This window comes from Equus caballus, chromosome 30 (assembly GCF_041296265.1).
Source record: "Equus caballus isolate H_3958 breed thoroughbred chromosome 30, TB-T2T, whole genome shotgun sequence".
NCBI lineage: Eukaryota > Metazoa > Chordata > Mammalia > Perissodactyla > Equidae > Equus > Equus caballus.
The window spans coordinates 11,415,945-11,437,252 of NC_091713.1; the positions used below are offsets into that span (position 1 = coordinate 11,415,945).

Sequence of the window (21,308 nt, forward strand, 5' to 3'; positions counted from 1 at the left end):
CCAGTACAAAGCTCCATTTGTCAAATTGCCATCCAGAATTATAACCAGAATGGTGATCATTTTTGAAATGGAAATTTTTTTGAGAGGAATTTTTTCCTGCCTTTTTGGGAGCTGTGCTGGCTCCCATTGTAACAGCTGGCCAATTATGTCTTAGTATAAATGCAGTTTCATCTGGCTCAGCTTAAGACTAATTATAGGAAATTGCAGAAATAGGACTATGTTGGCTCTAGGGAGGGAGTGGACCCAACTCTCCGTCTGTGGAGATGACTCTCCAATGACACTGGCAGTTCAGGAAAGCATGATTACACTGCATCACTTGAGAAATCTCTTGGCTTCTAGATTTAGAAGTCGAGTGGCCCAAGGAAGTAATTGAAAAGCTCATCCAGAATCTGACTGAATAGATCAATGTTCACCATTTGCTGAGGCTGTCTGAGAATTTTTATCCCAGTTTCCTGACTCCCTTGGGCTGAATGTATCATCAGCCACATTCCAGGAGATATGGTAAATATGAGGAAGTCCAGAATTGAGCTCAAAGACAAACTCCTAGCATTGCAAAATAGATGCTTTTCAGAGCGAAGACCAGAAAGTTCTGGCTAGTATGCAAAAGAAAACTTTCTAGATAATCTAAGTGTTTATGACTACTAAGTACTGAATCTGTGAAACACCGTAGAGAGTAGGAATTTAAATTCCCTACAATACCATTACATGAATAAAAAATACATGCGAACATACATTTTGAGGAAACACATAAACAAAAAGATATATTAAGCCCAGTAGAATGGTTGCCTCTGTTTGTCTATGTCCACACACGCTTGTGCACATGTGTGAAAATGGAATGGGATATGAAGATAAAAAGGACTAAAATAAGAGACGGAGAGTATGAGAGTGTGACTAACTCAATTCTCTTCTTGAACTTACTCCACACGCACAAGAAGGACTTAGATTTGCCTAGAATCGTGCTAGTTGAACGGCATATTTTCCCTGACGACAGAGGAGGTATCCAATCTGAGTGAGATCAAAAAGATCACTATCTCATTAAAACCTAACACCAGAATTCCCCACTTGATTCACAGATCCTGACGCTTGGAAAAAGGGAATACTGGCCCCATTCTAACTTATTCTCAAAGGAAAAGATTAGCGCCTTTCCTTTCCTCCACTGTTGGAGTATTTATTATCATAGATTTAGACAGCACGTGGAAATCAAAGTGTTCTTTATAAACCCATTCTTCATGAAAAAGCTTAAACATCTATAAGCAAATAATAATACTTTCAACTGTTACAGTCTTTTGCAGTTTTCAAAGCACCTCCATCCATCTCTGTTTATTTGAGCAGTACAAAAATCCTGTGAGGTAGAAAGTTAGTATTATTCTCATTCATAAATGAGGTTGTTGAAGTTCAAATAAGTTAAGCAACATGCCCAAGACCACCTGGCCAATAAATAAGTGGCAGAAGTGACATTAGAACTCATTTGCTCCCTTGCAAACTTATTCCTCCACTTAAATTCTCTCTGTCTTAGTAAATAGCACAGCCATGCAAACAGTCCTCCAACCAGAAGCCTGGCAGTCACCTGCTGCTCCAACGCTTTCCTCAAGATCTCTGCATGATTTGCTCTTCACTTCAACAGACCTGCGATCAAATGATATCTCCCCAGAGCCGTCCCTCCTGACCATCCCATCAAAAATACCGCCTCCCATCACTCTCTGTCCTGTCACCCGTCTTCATTTCCATAACATGCTCACGTAAATTTGTATTATTTATTTATTTGTTTACTATGTTTCTCCCACTAGAACATGCACTCCAGGAGAGAAGAGACTTAGTCTTTTTTGTAGACCATTATATCACTTCTTGGAACAGTTTTTGGTCTGTAATAGTCATGCAATAAATATTGCTGAGAATGAAAAAATGAAACTTAGATTCTTCTCTTTCCTTTATTCCTCTCATCCAGTAGGTCACCAACTCTTGTAAATTATACACCAATCTGTTCTTTCTCCATCCTTCCTTCCACTGATTATGTTCATGTTCTCATTTCTTTTCTACATTAGTACCGTGTCTTCCCAACGGTCTCCCTCTTTTCAACTTTCCTTTCCCCAGTCTGTTTTCCACCAAGCTGCTAGAGTGATCTGTCCAAAACACATATTTTATCACTCTCCTGTCTAAAGCATTCAATGGCTTCCTGTAGCTTTCAGGTTAAAATTCCAACTCTTTAGCATGGTATGCAGGTCTTTTCATGTTTGGCCAGTCCAGACTCAGCTTTTCCAACTCTTCCTCTCTGTGTTCCCATCATATTGAATCACCTATACTTTCCAGGACTCACCACCTTCCATTTCACTTTATACCTTTGTAAATGCCGTTTCTTTAATATGGCTATTTATCACTTCACTCTCACTTGATTGCTTTGCCTGGCTAACTCTTACCAGTTCTTCAAACTCAGCATGTGTGACACCTTCTTCGTGAAGCCTTTCCCAATTTTTCTCTCCCCACAATCCTATCTTAAGATGCTCTGAGAACTCTCTTCTGCTCCCATACACCTCTCCTGAATCTGTATCATGGAACTTATCACCCTCCATGGGAATCTATTTGTTTTCTTCCTTAGTAGACAGGAGAACAAGGACCTAGTCTTATATGCATCTTTAAATTCCCAGCACCTAGTACAGTGCCTCAATCAGAGTATTTCCTAAAATAATACATATTCAGACTTCTGCTCTAAAGCTTCTTCTGAGTCATCTATGTAGCTTTGCTCAAACTATAAGACAATCAGAAAGAGAATGTTGGATAGATAAAAAATCAACAAGCTTAGTGTCTTGGAAAGACACACTCGTAAACATAATTAAAATGCAATAAATACAACGACTGAGGTATGTAAAGTGTACCTAACCCAGCTGGGAAAGGGGGTGCTGGGAGAAGGTCAGGAAAATTCCCTAGAGATGGTATCATCTGATCCTTAAAAAAGTATGGGATCAAATACACCTCCATAAAACTGTAAGAAAATTTAAAAATAAAAAACTTGCTCTTTTCCCAAAAAAAGGGGGGTGGCCGTTATGCAGGTTGTGGTAGAGAAGTAAGGGGAAGAGTGGGGAGAGTATTTCAGGCACTGAGCACGTGCCAAGTCCCAGCATACGGTATCCAGGGAGCAGCAAGAAGTGCAGAGTTACAGGAACCTAAGTGCAAAGCAGCAAAGGGGCCAAGGTGGAGAGGTTCACAGGTTATGGAAGTGCTGTGGTAGAGGATGGAGAAGCGTGAAAGCTATTGAGATGGTTGGCTATCATCTTCATAAGAATGCTCTGGAAGAGTATTGAGGCAAGAGGCTAGTTGAAGATAAGAGCTTAAGGGGAGAGAGGTACAGAAGATAAGACAGATTTAACAGGTATTTGTAAGGCAATATGGGCGAATTTGGTGACTGATGACTGTGGGAGTTGAGGGAAAGGAAGGAGTCATGTGGGATTGCTGGATTTCTGCCGAGGGTGATTTGATGGATCATGGTGTCATCAAGAAAAAATGAAAATGCTATAAAAGGCACAGATTAAGAGGTGGGGGAAGTGAAGTTCGGTTTGAACATATGAGTTTAGGGGTATGAGATGTCCAAGTGGAGATGGTGAACAGATATATGTAAGTCCAAAAGTCACAATAGCTTGGGTTTCATCAGCTTATAGGTATTAGTACATTGAAGAGGAACATCACCCAAGGATTGAGTAGAAAGTGAAAATTAAAGTTGACTAAGGACAGAACTCTAGAGAACACCACCATTTAAGAGCAGGCACAAAAAGAGGAATCACAAGGAAGAAGAACAGACAGTAAAATACTAGGAGAAAACTCTGGCTTCCCAAAAGTTAAGAGAATAGAGTTTCTGGGTGGGTGAAATCAGTAATGCTGAATGCCCCCAGACTATCTGATACATTGTTTCCACTGGTTTGCTGATGTAGACATCATTGGCAATGTGGGAGCCCTTTTTATAGAGTAAAAGGGGGAGCGGCTATATTAGAGAGGGTTATAGAGGGAATGAATAATGCAAGATAGTAAAGATAGTGAATGCACACTACTCTTTCCAGAAGAAGTGTAGTGTGATAGATCAAAGGAGGTTGTAGCTCAAGGAAAGCATTACTCAGATCACAAGGGACTTGAGCATTATAGGTTGAAAGTGAGAGAGTGGGAGAAACTGAAACGGCAAGATCCTGCAGAAGAAGGAGTTAAGTGGAATGTCACCCATGGAGGGTTTGATACCTCCATTTCTGAAACAAAAAGAAAAGACTTAAGGATGGGTGTGGATATAGAAAATCTGCAAGATCTGGGGTGTTAGGGAATGACTCCTGAGGTCTCAGGGTTTTTTGGTCTTGTAGGAGGACAGGATATCCATGGAGAGTGAAAGGAGTTGACGTTTGGAATAGTCACTAGGGAACGGGACAGGGAGGATATCAAAGGTGTGTAAAAGGATTGGGAGGCCGCGCCAAGGTCTCTGCTGAGTGGAAGGGTAGGGATTTTGCTGATTGATGCAGTGGACAGATAGGGATGTAAAGCAAAGACGAATGCTGGTGAGATATGAGCTCAGATGGTTAATCTGGAGTCCAGGTGGGTAGGGAGGGGAGAAAGTCAAAGAGAGGGATGATAAAATTTGACCTAATGGAGAGACGAAGCACTGAGCAGGTGGAGTGGGAGTTAGAGCATTTAAGAGTTGATAAGGTAAGACACAGAGGTCGGAGAGAGGGATCCTGGCGTTTCTGAAGAGAAAAGTTCTACGTGCTGGAAGTTAGGGCCTGTCAATATTGTTCAGACTAATCTTTTGATTTCTATTTTGTAATGTTAGTTTGACAATAGGCAACTAAACACACCAATGTACAGATACTCTTTAAGAAGGAAGAAATAAGTCACTTCATTCGTCCAAATGCTGACTAGTTATGTTTATTGTGGCTGCTGGATACTTTCTTGTTTAATGAAATCGCTACCAAATGTATTTACATAGTCCCCTATATAAGGTTTCTTGTTTTTATCTCTATGGGCTTGCTAGAGGACTATCATTTATCACTCCCTTTTCCGAACTCCTATTATGCCTATAATCCTACCCCATCCAACTGGCCTTGAACTGCTCTGCTTTGCAGTGTGAATTATCCTGTGCAGTGGTGTGCTGGTAGATGTTTCGTATTCAGCTGGGGCCAGGGAAGAGGAGATGGGAGAGTGCCACTGGTTTATAACACAACTCTTGCCATTGGTTTACAACATTTGCTGTGCTCCATGGTATAAATATTCCTATCATGGCAGATTTCAAACTAGCAATGTGATATCTCTGAACATGGAGCTGAGAAAAGATATACAGTTTCACACCGTTATATAGTACTTTTATGTTCTCGAGGACATAAAATCCTCAAAAGCATAAACAATAGTAAAATGTAGTAAAATAAATAGGAAGTCATGAGTTTTGAGTATTTATTGCCTTTGTTTTTAATATAATTGAATTGCGAGCTTATTTTTAAATGATGGCCGTGTTTAACAATAAGTTTGTCAAATTCCTGAAATCTTAGCAATCAGCTCTCATTAGCCAATATGAGCTGGCTCCAACATACCACTGATTTCATATCTATATTTCTTGTCTTCCCACTTAGATTTTAAGCATTTAAAGGCAGGGGTCATGACTTAAACATATTTGTATTGTCCACAGTGCTTAACACATGGTGACTTAGTAAATATTTATTGAATAATTGATACACTTCTGGATTAAAGGCTGAACTACATGACCTGTATAACTTTCTGGTTGCCGTATTAACTGCTAGAATTACCCTGGTAAGTGTACTGGAGATATCTGTGCTGTTAAAATCATGGCTGTAGATTTGTATAGCTAGGAAATTAAAACCCCCTCTCTGGATGTTGAAGTAGAATATATGTTTTCTATAGGACCACAAGGGCATATTATATTTGCATACATTTTCACAATATTTCTTTATGGCTATGAATGTATTATGAAATGCCAACATAGTATAAAATCAAATTGACATTTATCCTGCTTGCTATTCTCTGAGCTTCTTAGACCTGGGGTTTGGTATCTGACATTAATTTGGGGCAGTTCTCAGTCATTATTGCTTCAAATATTTCTTCTCTTACTCTCTTTCCTTCTGGTATTCCCATTACACGTATGTTATGCCTTTTGTAGTTGTTCCACTGTTCTTGGATATTCTATTCCATTTTTTTCAGTCATTCTTCTCTTTGCTTTTCCATTTTTAGAGTGTCTACTGACATATCCTCAAGCTCAGAGATTCTTTCCTAACCCATGTCAGTCTACTCTTGAGCCAATCAAAGGCATTGTTTCTATTACAGTTTTCTTTAATCTCTAGCATTTCTTTTTGATTCCTTATTAAAATGTCCACCTCTCTGTTTACATGACTCATCTGTTTTGCATGCTGTCTACTTTATCTGTTAGAGCCCTTAGTGCATTAGTCATAGTTACTTTACATTCCCAGTCTGATAATTCCAACATCCCTGCTCCAGCTGAGTCTGGTTCTGACGCTCTTTAAACTGCATTTTTGCTTTCAGTATGCTGTGTAACTTTTTCTTGCTAGTGGGACTTGATGGACTACGTAAAAAGAACTGCTGTAAATAGGCTTTCAATAATGTAGCGGTAAGGGGGGAGCAGTCTGTAGTCCTATGCTTGGGTCTCAGCCTTCTGCTGAACCTGTTCCTCTGAAACGGGAACTTCACCAGCGCTTCTCTTCCCTCCCTCTCTTAGTGGGACAGGAAGACTAGAGTTGTCTAGAGTTGAGTATTTCCCTTCTCCCAAGTGGGTTAGTCTCTGATAAAATCTTAATGGTTTAGGCTCTGGTAAAATAGTTTCTCTGGAGAGCAGGCCTTGTTAAGAAGACTGCTCTGGTATATTTCAAGGTGGTTCATTTTCTCCTTCCTCCCGCAGAAGCAGGAGAAGATTTTTGTCCAATATTCACTGTGAGAAACTGGTCAAGCTCGTTGAGATGAAACTCACAAAAGTGTGGGGACCCCCATGACGGGGTCTCTGGAGATTTTAACTATCAGTCTTGTCTACCTGAGCCCCCAGCAATTTGTCAATTACAGTTTCCTCTCCCTACCCTGGTACTGGTTTCCCTGGAGGTTTCTGCTTGTGGATTTCTGCTCCTGTAGGCTGGGATTCTCAGTATTTGCCTGCCTGTCGCTCCAAGTTTGGGGGCAGCAGTTTGACTTGTGACCTCACTTGTTTGATGGATCTGAGAAGAGTTATTGATTTTTCAGTTTGTTTAGTTTTGCACTTGATGTTAGGTCTGAGTGATGACTTTCAAACTCCTTACATGTCAGACTGGCAACCAGAAGTTTCCACACATTTTTTTAAGACAGCTTTATTGAGGTATAATTTACATGCCATAAAATTCACTCATTTATAAGTGTACAATTTCATTATTTTTAGTAAATTTATAGCATTGTATACAATCACCACAAAAAAATTTTAGACCATTTTCATCAGAGGTTCCCTTGTGTCCACTTGGGATCCTTGCTCCCACATCACCCCTAGGCATCTGCTTATCTATTTTCCGTCTCTATAAATTTGCCTTTTCTACACCTTTCTTATAAATAAAATCGTTCAATATGCAGTCTTTTGTGTCTGGCTCTGTCACTTAGCATAATGTTTTTAAGCTTTATCCATGTTGTAGCATATAATTCAATGCATTTTTTTAAAACTGAAACAAAGTACAATAGCTGTTTTATAGTTATTATATATTAACCAATATTTAACCAGATAGAAAATAAGACTACGCACTATTCAAATTCGCCTGTCTATAAGAAAGCCATTTTGTGTATTTATTACAAATGGAACATGATGATCGTGCTACAGACACTCACAGGCTATTGGCTAGCCAGTTGACCTGTAAAAATGATCTTAAAAGTATAAAGTTTTACTAGTAGATCTATATTTGGAAAATCTAGTTACAGATACACCTGAATTGATTTATTCCAAAAGATTATAGTGATAAACAACCAACAAGCAAAATTACTGCTGTGAAGTCACGTCATGTTCAGATTTGCATGAATATCTTCAACTTCCTCCTGAAAATCTAATTAATCTCGTCAAACAAATGGAATAACTAATACTTGATTTTTCTCAAAACCAGTTTGAAAGTTCCAGGGCTGCCATGGGCTTATCAATTGTGAAAAATCTGAAAGTCACAGAATGTTGCTGTCTATAAACTACTGTACTTACAAATTATCCTCAAGTCTCTTCAAGGAATCCAAAACTAGTGAATGAGCACTGTCTAAGGAGCAAGATCCAAAGCAATTTAGGGCTGAAATGTATCTAATTTTCATAACCCAGTCATTATGTAGCTTCCTCTTAACGCTGGAATTAAAAGAAAAAAACGAGAGGTCGTTTTAGACAAACAAACACATCACGTTGAGTTTCTGTTGGGCGTTTCCCTGTGACTTTAGCCAGATCACACCTCTGAACTGCGGTAAAGCCTGCATGTATAACACCACCTTATGCATTATACCACACTTAACTGTTTAACAACAGTTTGCTGTTAAATTTTGATAATGTAGCATATTTAAAGTGGAAAAATAAAAGAATATCATCAAATTTTGAGCTATAGATTCAGAATTAAAGGAATAATCTAGAAGAATCCCTGTCCGATATTGGCACTATTATCTGTACTTTACTGAAAAAATTCTGATCATACAAATGGAAGACTGCGTTTCATATTGTTTTATATCTTACACGAGTCAACTCACTTTCATATTTTCCATGAATATTTCCAAAACTGAAGAATTGGGAAATTTATAATCCCAGAGCACTGGTGAATCCTCATCACAGGCTCGCTCATCAGTACACAGGACATTTGAGTGAGAAGCTAGGTGTCAGAGGGTGAACTTCTGCCATAAAACTCTCCTCTTAACTGGAAGAAGCCATCTTCATGGTGTTATATTTCCTCCTATGTTACAGTATTTGTTTCCTCATTCACAAACATTTATTGAGCACCTACTGTATCCCAGGTACCAAGGACATAAAGATGATTAAGGGAAATTTTTTTTTTCTTCCTGAGGAAGATTAGCCCTGAGCTAAAATCTGCCAATCCTCCTCTTTTTTCTGAGGAAGACTGGCCCTGAGCTAACATCCATGCCCATCTTCCTCTACTTTATACGTGGGACGCCTGCCACAGCATGGCTTGCCAAGCAGTGCCATGTCCACACCTGGAATGGGAACCGGTGAACCCCAGGCCGCCGAAGTGGGACACGCACACTTAACCACTGCACCACCGGGCCAGCTCCTAAGGTAAAATTCCTGTCCCCAAGTTCCTTAGATTCTAGTTGAGGAATACACGTTTATAACTCAAGGCAGGCAAGTTCAACAATATGGTATTGAAGAGAGCGGAGAGGGAGATTTCTCCTTGCATGCCACAGTGTGTTTAATTTTGAACTCTGGATGCTGGCTACTTCTTTCTTTAATTTGTACAATGTTTTGCATACCAGTGTTTGCTACCCCCCCATTCAATATGAATGAATTGTGTGGATATCAACTGCAGGAAAACTTTCATGATGACTCTAGAATTTAATTATCTCTTTAGCCTTAATACTTTTCATTCTGTTGAATTTGAAGATCTCTTGGGGTAAGGAAATGCCTCAACATGCAGCCTACACGTATACTTCAGTCTCAAATAATAAATTGTGTACATGTCGATCATCTACATGATTAAATCATCTACACGTGAATAGTCACCCAAAAGAACCAATGTGAATTAGCATTCATTTAACTGTACCCAGATTCCTCAAATTCCTCAGATCCACAATCTCATTTCTAACATATCTATCTAATGGGGACACGGAGGGAAACAAGCCATGGAATTTCCTGACAGGTGACACACATCTCAGTAAAGAGAAGATTCATGTCTCGGCATCTGTCCTAAGAGCCTATCATCATTGGAATGAAATGCATGCTAGTTTGTAGAGCAGCACATCACGTGTTAACAAACTGCCTCATCAGAGTCTAGCTCTTGGTGGAACTAAGTGATACTGTTTGTATGAGGAATGGAAAATGGAGCCAGATGGATCGTTACTGTGTCATTCTTAGGGTTCCAGCAATAATTCCATTGTAGTGACAGTTGCAATGATCTTTTAACTGCATATTCTAACTCTGGGATAAAATGTTTGTCACAATAATGACAGTATAATCCTGTATTTTTAAAAGGATTTTTCTTATTCTAAAAGAAAAATTTTCATTGTACAAAATTTAGAAAGTAGAAAACTATAAAGAAAAAATAAAAATCACCTCTCTGAAGTCCCATAGGTAATCATTATTAATATTTTGGGATATTTACACTCAATATTTTTATAAGTAGAAGTGTAGAAATACACAGACACAGATGCACATACACATAGATGTATCTTTTTATAAAACTAGATTTATATGTACATAGAAAAGTAAAAATATTTTTTTACTTAATATTATATCATTCATATTTCCATATTAAGTATTTTTCAAAACATAATTTAATGGGGGTGCATGGCATTCCCTAATATGGTTATACTATGATTTATTAAACATCCTTGATACATTAAATATTTTTTAGGAGTCTGGCAAAATATATATTTTACATATAAATATGTGACATATGCATGGATATATTTATAAAATATGTAAATATATATTTATAGAATATTATATTATACATTTATATAATATCTGAATTATTTATTTAAATGATTGATCATTTAAATTAATCCTTCTATAGTTAGATACTATGTATTTTATTATTAGAAATAATATGTTGTGATAACCATGACATATATATATATATTTTTTTTTTTTCCTTAGGATGATTAGCCCTGAGCTAACATCTATTGCCAATCTTCCTTTTTTTTACTTGAGGAAGACTAGCCCTGAGCTAACATCTGTCTTCCTCTGTTTTGTATGTGGGTTGCCACCACAGTATGGCTGACAAGTAGTATAGGTCCGTGTCTGGCATCTGAATCTGCAAACCCGGGCCCCCGAAGCAGTGGATGCAAGTTTAAGCACTCGGCCATGGGGCTGGCCCCATCCATACTTATATTTTTAAACATGTGGGGATCCCAGGTCCCAATGCATAAATGTTTATTTAGACACTTATGCGTCTGCCCATACTGCTTTTCAGAAAGGGATGCAACTCATACCTCCATCACCAGCAGTATGTGAGAATGCCCACCTCATAGCATCTTCCCCATTTTCAATACTTTCCAATTGTATAAGTGAGAAATTGTATCTGATTTTAAGTTCTACTTCTTTGATTAATGCAGGGGATATATTTAATACAAAATTTGTCTTTCTGCTAGTAAAGGTAATATATGCCTTACTCTAAAAACTTCAAAAACACTGCAATGATAAAGAAGACAATAAAAATCACCCATAATCTCATTAGTTAGAGATAATTTTCGTTAGCATTTTTGCCTGATGATCATTTTGAGATGTTTATTGTCTACTTGTACTGTATGTGCATGTGTGTGAACTATCTGTTCTGGGCCTTTGCCCGTTTTTCTCTTGAGGAATTATTGTTTTTTAATTGAGTTCTAATACCTATTAAAGAGTAAACTCATTGTCTGTAATATTTATTATCAATATTTGTTCCATTCATTACCTACTTTTAAAAAATCTTTTGATGTCCAGAAGGTTTTCTTTCGTGTATAGTCATCTATCAAAGTTTTTCTTTGAATTTTGTATCCATTGCTTTTATTTGTAGAATCTTCTTCCATATTCAAGGGCTAGTAAATAGTCGTAGATGTCTTTTATAGTTTTTTCATGATTTAATTTTTTATTTAACTCTTTCATTCATTCAAGTACCTAAAGATTTTGATTGTCAATAGCACTCAGAATAGGCATGTCGGTTGCTGACTTTCCTGTCTGTCTGCTCTATTGTACCGGAAGTCCCTTGAGGCCAGAAGTGTTTCTTGTTCAGCTCTGTGTTTCAGATCTCTACCGTGGGGTCTCACGTTGCTTCCGCTATACAAACACTGGAACAATGTCTGTATTAAACAACTGGACTACGCATGTAATACCCTTACCTTTTAAAGTTCTTTGAGTCCAGGACCTGAGTTTGTAATTTTTTTTTGGATTTTGCCTGCTTCAGTCCAAAGTCATCACTATTTACTGTGAATTTGTTCACGAAACCTCCATCATCCCCTAAGAGGATGTCGTCTCGGCAGAGTTGGTCGGGCAGGGACACTGTGCACACGCAGAGGAGGCAGTGATCCATAGGCTTGATGACAAAATAGTTTTCCTGAAACAGAAGAACGTTTTGGTAAGTTATTCCATTGCTCTAAATATCTAAATATAAATATTGCCCCTATTATTTGATAGAAGTTTTACTTTTTGATGTTTCTCCTTCCAGATACTTCTACAGTGTTAAAGGAACTTGAAAAAAACCAAAGTTAACCAAGAACAGTTAATAAACATTCACTCTGAGCTCACCACTGTGCTTTTGGGTGTTTTGTGGTGAAAAGGGTGGGTTACCCACCTCTGGCTCAACAAGCAATGAGAATTTCTGATGTGTTCCTGTGAATGTCCCTCTCTTGAATTTGTAAGGCAATATTAACAGGAAGCACAAAAAGGTTCAAGTCTTACCAGACTGATGACATAAAACTGGGTGTTAAACAAGAAAATCAAGTATTAAAGTCCCAATTATTTTACAAGGAGAAAACTATCCTAACATCTAAGTTTATCCGGAAACATTCAGCAAGCATTTGTCGAGCTGACTCTGTGCTACAGAACTGGATTCACTAAGCTATGTGGCTACTGCCCTCCTGGAATCCAGTCTCTACCTAAGATAGAAGAAAAAGATGTGCAAAAAAATTTTAATTCATTTTTTTCCTTTAGAATGAGTGAGACTCGAACATATTTAGAAGTTCATTCAGTCATTCAACAAATGTTTACTGAACACCTATGATGTGCCAAGGACTATTCTGGGCACGGGCCATTTCGTGATGAACAAGACAAGTTTCTGACTTTGTGGAGTTATCGTTCTATTGGGGGAAGATGGATGAATAAAGCAGATAACTCCAGATAATGAGAAGTGCACTTAAGGAAATAAACTAGAGTACTGTGATGAAGAGTGACTGAAGAGGCCACTTTAGTTTCCACGGTCAGGGAGGGTGACCTTAGATCTCAGACCTGAATTGGTTGAGAGGAAGATTCAGAGGAGGTTGAGAGAAAGGATCCTAGAAGGGGAGATTCATGTCAAAAAGAGAGAGAGAAGATGCTATGGAGCCTCGTTCTGGACGAGGCGGGGGTTGGGGGGAGCATCAGACACAAAGATATTTTGTCTTCAGAAAGAGGAAGTAAGAAAGGAGGGAAGGAGGAGTGCACCCCTCGTTACAGCTGTAGGTGAGAGGGCTAGAATTTGAAAGAGGACAAGCCTTATAGACTCAGTGTTTTCAGGAAAGTAGGGGCCAGTTCATCTGCTGAGTGGGAGAGGGCCTGAGGAGAAGAAGGGAATTTTGGAATACTTGCTGGCGATGGGAAGGCGAGTTGGCAAAGATAAGAAAGAGATTGATGGAAGCCACCCGCGCCCAAGTGAGTCTGCAGACCCTGAATTTGTAGTGATGCCAAATAGCACGGCTTTGTGTTTTTTCCAGCAGCGCTCGCCGCTGCAAAGGAGCAGAGAAAGGCTGCAGCATCTCTCCGGGCCTAGAGCTTTGAGGATAGAGATTTAAGAGAATGGAGGGTGAGGATGACTTCAGGTCGGATGATCCACCCAGCGGTGCAGGTGGGAAGGGAAGGAGAGCGGAGGGAGGGCAACCGAAGAGTGGAAGGAGACACTTTCAAGGAATCAGCGGCTTCCAGGGGTTGAAAAGCAAGAGTGAAAACAGGAGAGAGCTGGGAGGAGAGTTGCAGTCAAACTATATGACACGAGATAGTCACACATCATGTAAAGTACATTAAGCAACCAGCTGCCTTCTTTGAAACCATCCCGGCATCACTACCTCCCGGTTACAGCATTGTGGACAAGCACGAGAAGTTTAGTTTTTCACCGAGACCAGTCACAAGTAAGGCACAGAGGAAAGTTTCTTAATCCTCCCTGTCCTTCAAAGTCGGCCTTCTTTCTGAGGGCATTTTTTCCTTTTTTTTTTTTTTTTTGAGGAAGATTAGCCCTGAGCTAACATCTGTTGCCAATCTTCCTCTTTTTGCTGAGGAAGACTGGCCCTGAGCTAACATCCGTTCTCATCTTCCTCTACTTTATATGTGGAATGCCTGCCACAGCATGGCTTGCCAAGCGGTGCCATGTCCACACCTAAGATCCGAACTGGCGAACCCCGGGCTACCAAAGCGGAACATTTGAACTTAACTGCTGCGCCACAAGGCCAGCCCGAGGGCATTTTTATATAATCCCAATGCTCAGTGATTTCACCTCTCCCGAAGCCCCTACTGCACTTGTTCTTTTTACTGTAGAATTTGCTGGACCTGAATGTTATATATTATGTTTATTCATGAGACTCTTCAAGACTGAGTTTTGCTTGAGTGCAAGGAACATGTTCATTACTTCTATAGGTCTGCAGATAAACAAGTTAATAAATAAACATTGTAAATTGGTTAAGTGGTCACATCTCAGCTCCTAAAGAGATTAACATTAACATCTGCCCCATTAGATTTTTTGCCAGAATTAAGCATTTGATTTTAGTAATTTTCTTACCAAACAAGCTGGGTTGGAGAGAAAGGCTTTGAACTTGATAACATGAACACAATCAAACAGATAGCACTTGGATTCAGAGAAGGGTATGAAAGAAGAAAGGAATTAGCCCCTCTCTCTCAAAAACAAAACAAAACAAATACCCCGAAATTAAACATACACTAAAAGGAAAGAACATTCTCTTTTAATTAGCCTTACACAATATTAAAGCTGGACTTGATTATCAGTTTTTTCCATATGAGGAAAGTGATATTCAGTAGAGAAAGTGGATTGCTCATATCCCACCAGTATGGAAAAGACAATCGAGTTTCTTCGAGTATTTCTCTTAGCACAGTACCTGGCTGCTCCCTTGAGCTTTGTAATCCCAGACGATAATGGTCCTTTCTGTAGTGGCGACAATTCGTTTCAGCTGTGAGAGATAATCACATCCTGTAATCCAGGAGGTGTCCTGACAGAAAAGCATAGAATGGGGGTGGGGGTGTAATATTGTATTTTGTTCCATCACATGGCGATGGTTAGTAAAGAGTAGGTTCGCTACGTTAAAAGCCCCATTTGGCCTCCTTGTTTGCAGAGGAGCCTCGCAATGTCTCTTCTCTGAGGTTGGAGGAGAGGCTCTCGTCTTTTTCCCTTTCATCCTTACCCTGAGTGTCTCAGCACCATCAGCTGGAGAATGATGCAGCCAGTGCCTGGAGCAGCTCCCTGGAAGCACAGGGTGGCCGGCAGAGCAGTCATCTCTGCACTATTCACCTTTGTGAGGACACTTCCTCACAGGGACACGGGGAGACTAGATTTAGGGCACTGATTAAGCAAGTTCTCTGAAGTTATCCCCATGCTTAAAACTTTTAGCTAGAAAAGATCTTAGTGGTCCTCGGGGCAATGGTCAAGGTGAGGCCAATGAGTTTGTCTTGTGTCTTGCCTAAAGTGGAGAAGTTGGTGTGGGCAGCATCTTTCTTATCAGCAACCACACACTACTGAACAAGAACGGCAGCTCCCACGTCTGAGTGCCTGCCTCAGGTCATGTCAGTCACGCCCTTGAACCCTCTGTAAAGCGTGTTAGGAATTCTAACAGGCTTAGGGAGAAGCGGGCCTCCTCTGCCAGGCGCCTGGCACCCTCCTTTGTACTTCAGTGCGTTCAGGGCATGTAAGGGGGGGTGAAGAGTCCAGCCTTGCCCATGTCTCATAAAGCCACGGTGGGATTCTGACAGCAAGTCACCACAGCTTCACAACATTGGGGCAAGATTACTTTTCCAATTAGCGATATGGATTAAACAAATTAAAAAATCGCACTCAAATTTTTTTATGCCGTTTTCAAGTTTAAAATCAAATGTTGTCAATTATTTCCATTGGCTATTTCCTTGTTGTTCTCACAACTTAGGCTGTGTCCATTTTTCACATCCCTCCACAGTGAGTGCTTGGAAAAACAGGCGAAACTTTTAAATTGAAGCTTCCAAGGAGTGATCAGTTTCCAGTCAATTCTCTGCAATCAGTTTAACTCCAGAAAGCAAAGGGTCCTCTTTGCTGTTGCTCAAAGTTTAGTTTTGATCCTAGTCAATAAACATAAGCTTACAACCTATGAAAACATCTTATTCTCAGAGCCAATTCCGGCACTTCATTCGATTGTGATGAGTTATGGAGGAACCATGATCATAGCCCTAAGTTTGACTTAATTAGGAATTTAAAAAATGTACTTACGGTAACATTGGTGCTAGTCTGAACTCTCATCTATAAACAAAGAAAGGCAATAATGAAACCTAGTTGGCACGACAATTAAAGATGAGAATATTGACCCTAAAACAACTCAATAACTCCTCGATTTGATCTCACTTGTCATTTCCGCCTTCCATGAGTCGCCTGCCTGTTTCTCCTTTCCCTGGAGCCCAGCCCTGGGGAATAGTGCCCTGTGTGCTTCGGGCGAGGTTTACGCTTCTGCAGCTTGTCTTTAAGCCTGGGGACTGTGCTCTTAGAGTCTTAGACTTTCCTAATTATTTTGTTGCTTCTATTTGTGAACTGCCTCACATTCTTTAGTTATTCAGAGCAACATGTGATATCAAAAATTGTGAATGCAAAGTAATACTTACAGCAATGGCAAGAGTAGTTGAAAGAATGCTAAATAGGTCAATATGAATAAAAATTGATGTAGGAAAAAAACCCACTGTTTTATTTGGAAGTTATTGCTCAAGTTATTGAGAGACTTAAGAACATTCTATCGAGTGAGCTTCCGCTTTTATTCAGTAAGTATCTATTGAATGAATATCATGCCCTGGGTTCTATGTGGTTGGAGAATCATAGATTTATTCCATGCACACCTGGTACATACATGAGCAGCCTCTTAAACCCTTAAGGCATGTTAATTGTTCCCAAGGTAAAGGGAAGTAGTCAAGTGTGTTGATGACCTGGTTTATTTGGCATGCTCGAATGGTCTTGGGAAAAGTCTAGAAAAAGGCTGCCCAGAAGGAATGGATTATGTGAACAGGAGGGAAAATAAGTCATAGATCTCCTTAACTAAAACTGTTAGTCGTGGTCATCACAGACTGTCTTTCATCTGGAGACTTCAAAACGCCTTTTCTGCCCGGGGACCTTTTCTCCATGGGAAACAGAAGGCGCTCTGAGCAAACTGGTGAGCAGAGAGCACAACACCTGGGGCTTCCTCCTCTATTGCCCCACCTCCATCTTTGGTGGAAGCCACATATTTAAAGTTCTCCTATCATCTTTCAAAGTTTCATAGTCCTTATAGGTGTGATTTGAATTTTTAAAATCTAGCTTTTTTTGCAGGAATTTTCATTAATAACAGTCAGAGTCTATATCAAAGCCCTCCAGAAAGCACCACGAACATCCTTACCTATGTTTATTCTACTAAACATAGAGCCAATTTTATAAGACATTTTGCATTATTAATGGCTACCTTTTAATGAATGGTTCCTGTGACCTACTCTACCAAATTACTTTCTCACAGAATGTGTCATCCTATTTGGAAGGCATGCAACATTCAAAATACCATTTATTCCTGGTGTATCAAATCTTAAAATAATTGTTAAGCAATCTTTTCTCTCTCATTGCATTGTCTTATAGGGAAGAGATGTGTCTGTGTGTTTGTGAGCATGTATGCGTGCACCTATAGACTAGCGTGCGTGCATATGTGTGTGATGCCTCTCTGGAAATATGAGAACGCCACCTCATTTTGTTTCACATAATCCTGAACTATTGTATTACGAAGATCATTATTTTCCTTCTCACATTTTTCTTTTTTTTTAAATTTTTTTTTTTAAGATTGGCACCTGAGCTAACAACTGTTGCCAATCTTCTTTTCTTTTTTTCTTTCTGCTTTTTCTCCTCAAATCCCCCCAGTACTTAGTTGTATATTGTAGTTGTGGGTCCTTCTAGTTGTGGTATGTGGGACGTCACCTCAGCATGGTCTGATGAGCAGTGCCATGTCCACGCCCAGGATCCGAACCAGAGATACCCTGGGCCACCGCAGCGGAGCGTGTGAACTTAACCACTCAGCCATGGGGCCAGCCCCTCACATTTTTCTTTAGATACAATCTTAGTTCCATTTTTGAGGAAATAAAGGTGGAAAATGAGAAGGGAAATAATGCACGGAGGAAAAAAAGAGACCAGGGAAGATTTTCCTATATAAATGAGGCAAATCCATTTTTGTTTACACATCATTTGTTCATAATCATAATTGCCAACATTTACTGAGTGCTTATAACGACGCTAAGCACTTTATTTGTATTTACTCATTTAAACAGAACAACTACCTAGGGAGGGAAGTTCTTTGGTTCTGGATCAGGAGGAACCAGGGCGTGGAGATAAGTGACCTGCACGGCTGGGCAGGGAGGCTGGGCTCACACTGGCACTGGGACTCTCCCATTGCACCACCCCATGGCTGGCAGCCGTCTCCTCTGATGGCATCTGGCTGCCTGTGATGGAGATCACTGAAGGGCTGGAAATTATTGTTGAAATTTTGATCACGTGATGGTTATTTCAAATATATTTTACTTTATAAAGCTAATAATTGGATTTATTTTTTGATATTTAACACCAAACCTTCACCTTTAATTTTCACAGTGACATATGACATAGACTGTATCATCGTACATTCCATTATAATCGCTCGTATTTTGAAAATGGAAGTCCAAAATTTACAAATTTAGAAAGAAATGGCATTAATAATAGCAATGCCTTACATATATATGGGCATTTATTGTTCATAAGATGCTTCTGGATTCATTATCTCTTTTGACCTTCACCACAGTTTTCTGAGGGAGAGAGGACTGGTCCTGGTGTCCTCATTTTGCAGATGGATAGAAGAGACATGAAAAGGTATACGTTGGCTCATAGCTTCCCTACTTAACATCATAGCTAGTAAAATAGAGGGGCTGGAATTTGAGCCTTTTTTTTACTCCAAGGTTCTTGTTGGAACCTTTTACTACTTGGTAGAATTATGACCAAATCACCTGACTTGTGAGTTTTTCTGATTTTCTCTGATAAATTATCCAGGATCATCATTTAATTGCGCTGATGCCACATGGTTCAATATAACACCCCAAGGAATATTGCCAAATGCAGTTACCGAAATCTGAAAAATTGATCCAGGGCTCAGCAATCTTATCATTTTCATAATATTTGGCTTTATTTTTTGGAATAACTCTGAAATATGGTTTATGGTTTCTGCTGCACCTGATACATACACATAATGCACAGATAAAACAAAAGGAAGGAAGGAAAGAAGGCAAGGAGGGAAGGAGGGAGGGAGGGAGGAAAGAAAGAATCCAAGCTTTCAAATTACCTGGCTGTTGAAGACTGTTATTAATCCTTTCTGAGAAGCTGTTATTATTAAATCCAACTGAGGAATCTTGACGATGCACTTAATCACATCCCGTCTTCTACTGCCTGTCAACAGCGTAATATTCATTTCAATTTCCAGCAGTAAAGATCTTAAAACTCATTTGTTAGGTTTGTTTTTAAAACAAAGAAAAGAAAAAGAAAGCATTTTGCTAGAAAGCCCCAACTTCCTTAAAAAATAGAGGAAAATTGTAAAAACCCAGCAACTGTTGCTTTTCAATCATCCGTGGAGATACCAATCTGCACAAATTCCCAGGGAAAAGGTAAGATACACACCACTCCCCCACATGTACACACACACAAGCGTACACACACACGTGCACATTTCACAGAGAATGAGTTTTCCAAACATCTTTTGGAATCATTTCTATTTGGAGATTTGCTCATGTCTTGGGAATCCTGTCTTTGAACCGTCGCCATCATGGTTTACACAGAACAAAATCCTAATACTCTCTCAGGCTTTCTAGTATAAAAGAAGAAAACTACCTGAATACTGTTATTAAAGCTTTGGTTTTTACTTTGTGCATTTTGAAAAAAGCACTAGGCACTTTCCTGTTTCCATGCCTATGTACTGAATGATGAAGCCATGTATATCTAACCTCTTCCCGGGGTGATTTAGTGTCTATAATCGTTAACTTTTAGAGAGGAAAAGCAAGTGAACGGATCTCACACTCTAGTGTTATCGCCCTACACCATGCATTCTCCACTGAGAAAATATTGGCCCCAAGGGGGTGCAAATTGGTTCTTGGGGGGTTGTGTGTATAAACCACAGGCGTACAGATAGTACATAAACAGATACACGGTGCATCCGAGGTATTAAAATTCCGTGGAGTGAGAGCAGGGGCACAAATAAGAAAAAATGTCTAAAACACTCCTTAGGGACCCCTATAATTAAAAAATATAATAAAAAATAATTTGATATAGGTTAAGCACATATCCTCTTCCAAGCCACCACACGTTCTCTCTGCTTCTGCTCCTTCCCCACTGCAGACTATTTTCAGGACAGAAGCCAGAACAAACCTTTCAAGTGTACCTCACATCTTGCCTGTCCTCTTGTAGCTCAGAAGCCTTTAGCCCTCGCCCCACGCCCACATTGCCTCTCTGACCCCATGTTCTAGCACTCTCCCCACCCACTCCACTCCCCCTGGAAGCTTCAGATCTTTCCTCACCTTCTCAGCCGTGTCTTCCCTGACCAGTCTATTTAAAGTCACAACACCCCGCTCCCATCTCCAAACCAACCTCTTCTGACATATAACATATTTTGCTTGTTTGATTTTCTTATTGTCTACCTCTGTTTGTTTGTTTACCACTGTGTCCCCAGCACTTAGAAAGTTACCTGGACCACGTAGCAGACTTTAGCAAATATTTGTTGAGTGAGCAAATGAATTACAGAACCCAACTGCCATCTAGAAACGTGCTTTCCAATTTCTACCTCAGGATGCCAGCAACAGGTTTCAGTGGCTCGCTGGCCCCTCCTCAGCTCAGCAGGTTGGCTCCAGGGACCACCCCCTGGCTCTCTCTTTGATGACCAGAGGCTGGGCCTGGTGAAGCCTATGGTTGGGCTAAGGAAGGGTTGAAGGCAAAGGTGGGCTTGCTTCACAAAGGACTGGAGAAAGTTCAGGCTCTTTTTTAAGCAACAGCGGATTCGACCTAGACTACACACTTCATCTCTGAATTTAGGATGAAATGCTGGAGAACAGGAGCAGAGGAAGGAGCTTTCTCTCTTCCTGAACTTCTCCCTCCCTGGAGAGAGGGAAGGAGAGAACACCTGAAGTGGAGAGCGATGGGCGTTTCTGGATCCCAGGCTCAAATTTAAAAATAAATGACCTATGT

The 21,308-nt window shown here is 39.8% G+C and overlaps 1 protein-coding gene across 3 annotated transcripts in view; it reads right to left on the reverse strand.

The window, feature by feature from the left end:
* The window catches only part of WDR64 (WD repeat domain 64), a 115,809-nt gene that overhangs the window by 84,012 nt on the left and 10,489 nt on the right, over nt 1–21,308 (reverse strand). For 2 of the 3 annotated variants that reach the window (XR_011434165.1, XM_014738038.3), the window contains exons 4-8: nt 19,420–19,523; nt 16,323–16,352; nt 14,968–15,078; nt 12,010–12,224; nt 8,186–8,320 (exon numbers count right to left, since the gene is read on the reverse strand). Coding sequence is in view for 2 of the 3 variants with exons in the window: in XM_014738038.3 (XP_014593524.1) it covers nt 8,186–8,320; nt 12,010–12,224; nt 14,968–15,078; nt 16,323–16,352; nt 19,420–19,523 (595 nt within the window). In the remaining variant the exon portion in view is untranslated. The remainder of the gene's footprint in view (nt 1–8,185; nt 8,321–12,009; nt 12,225–14,967; nt 15,079–16,322; nt 16,353–19,419; nt 19,524–21,308) is intronic. The other variant, XM_023632598.2, reaches the window with a different exon arrangement.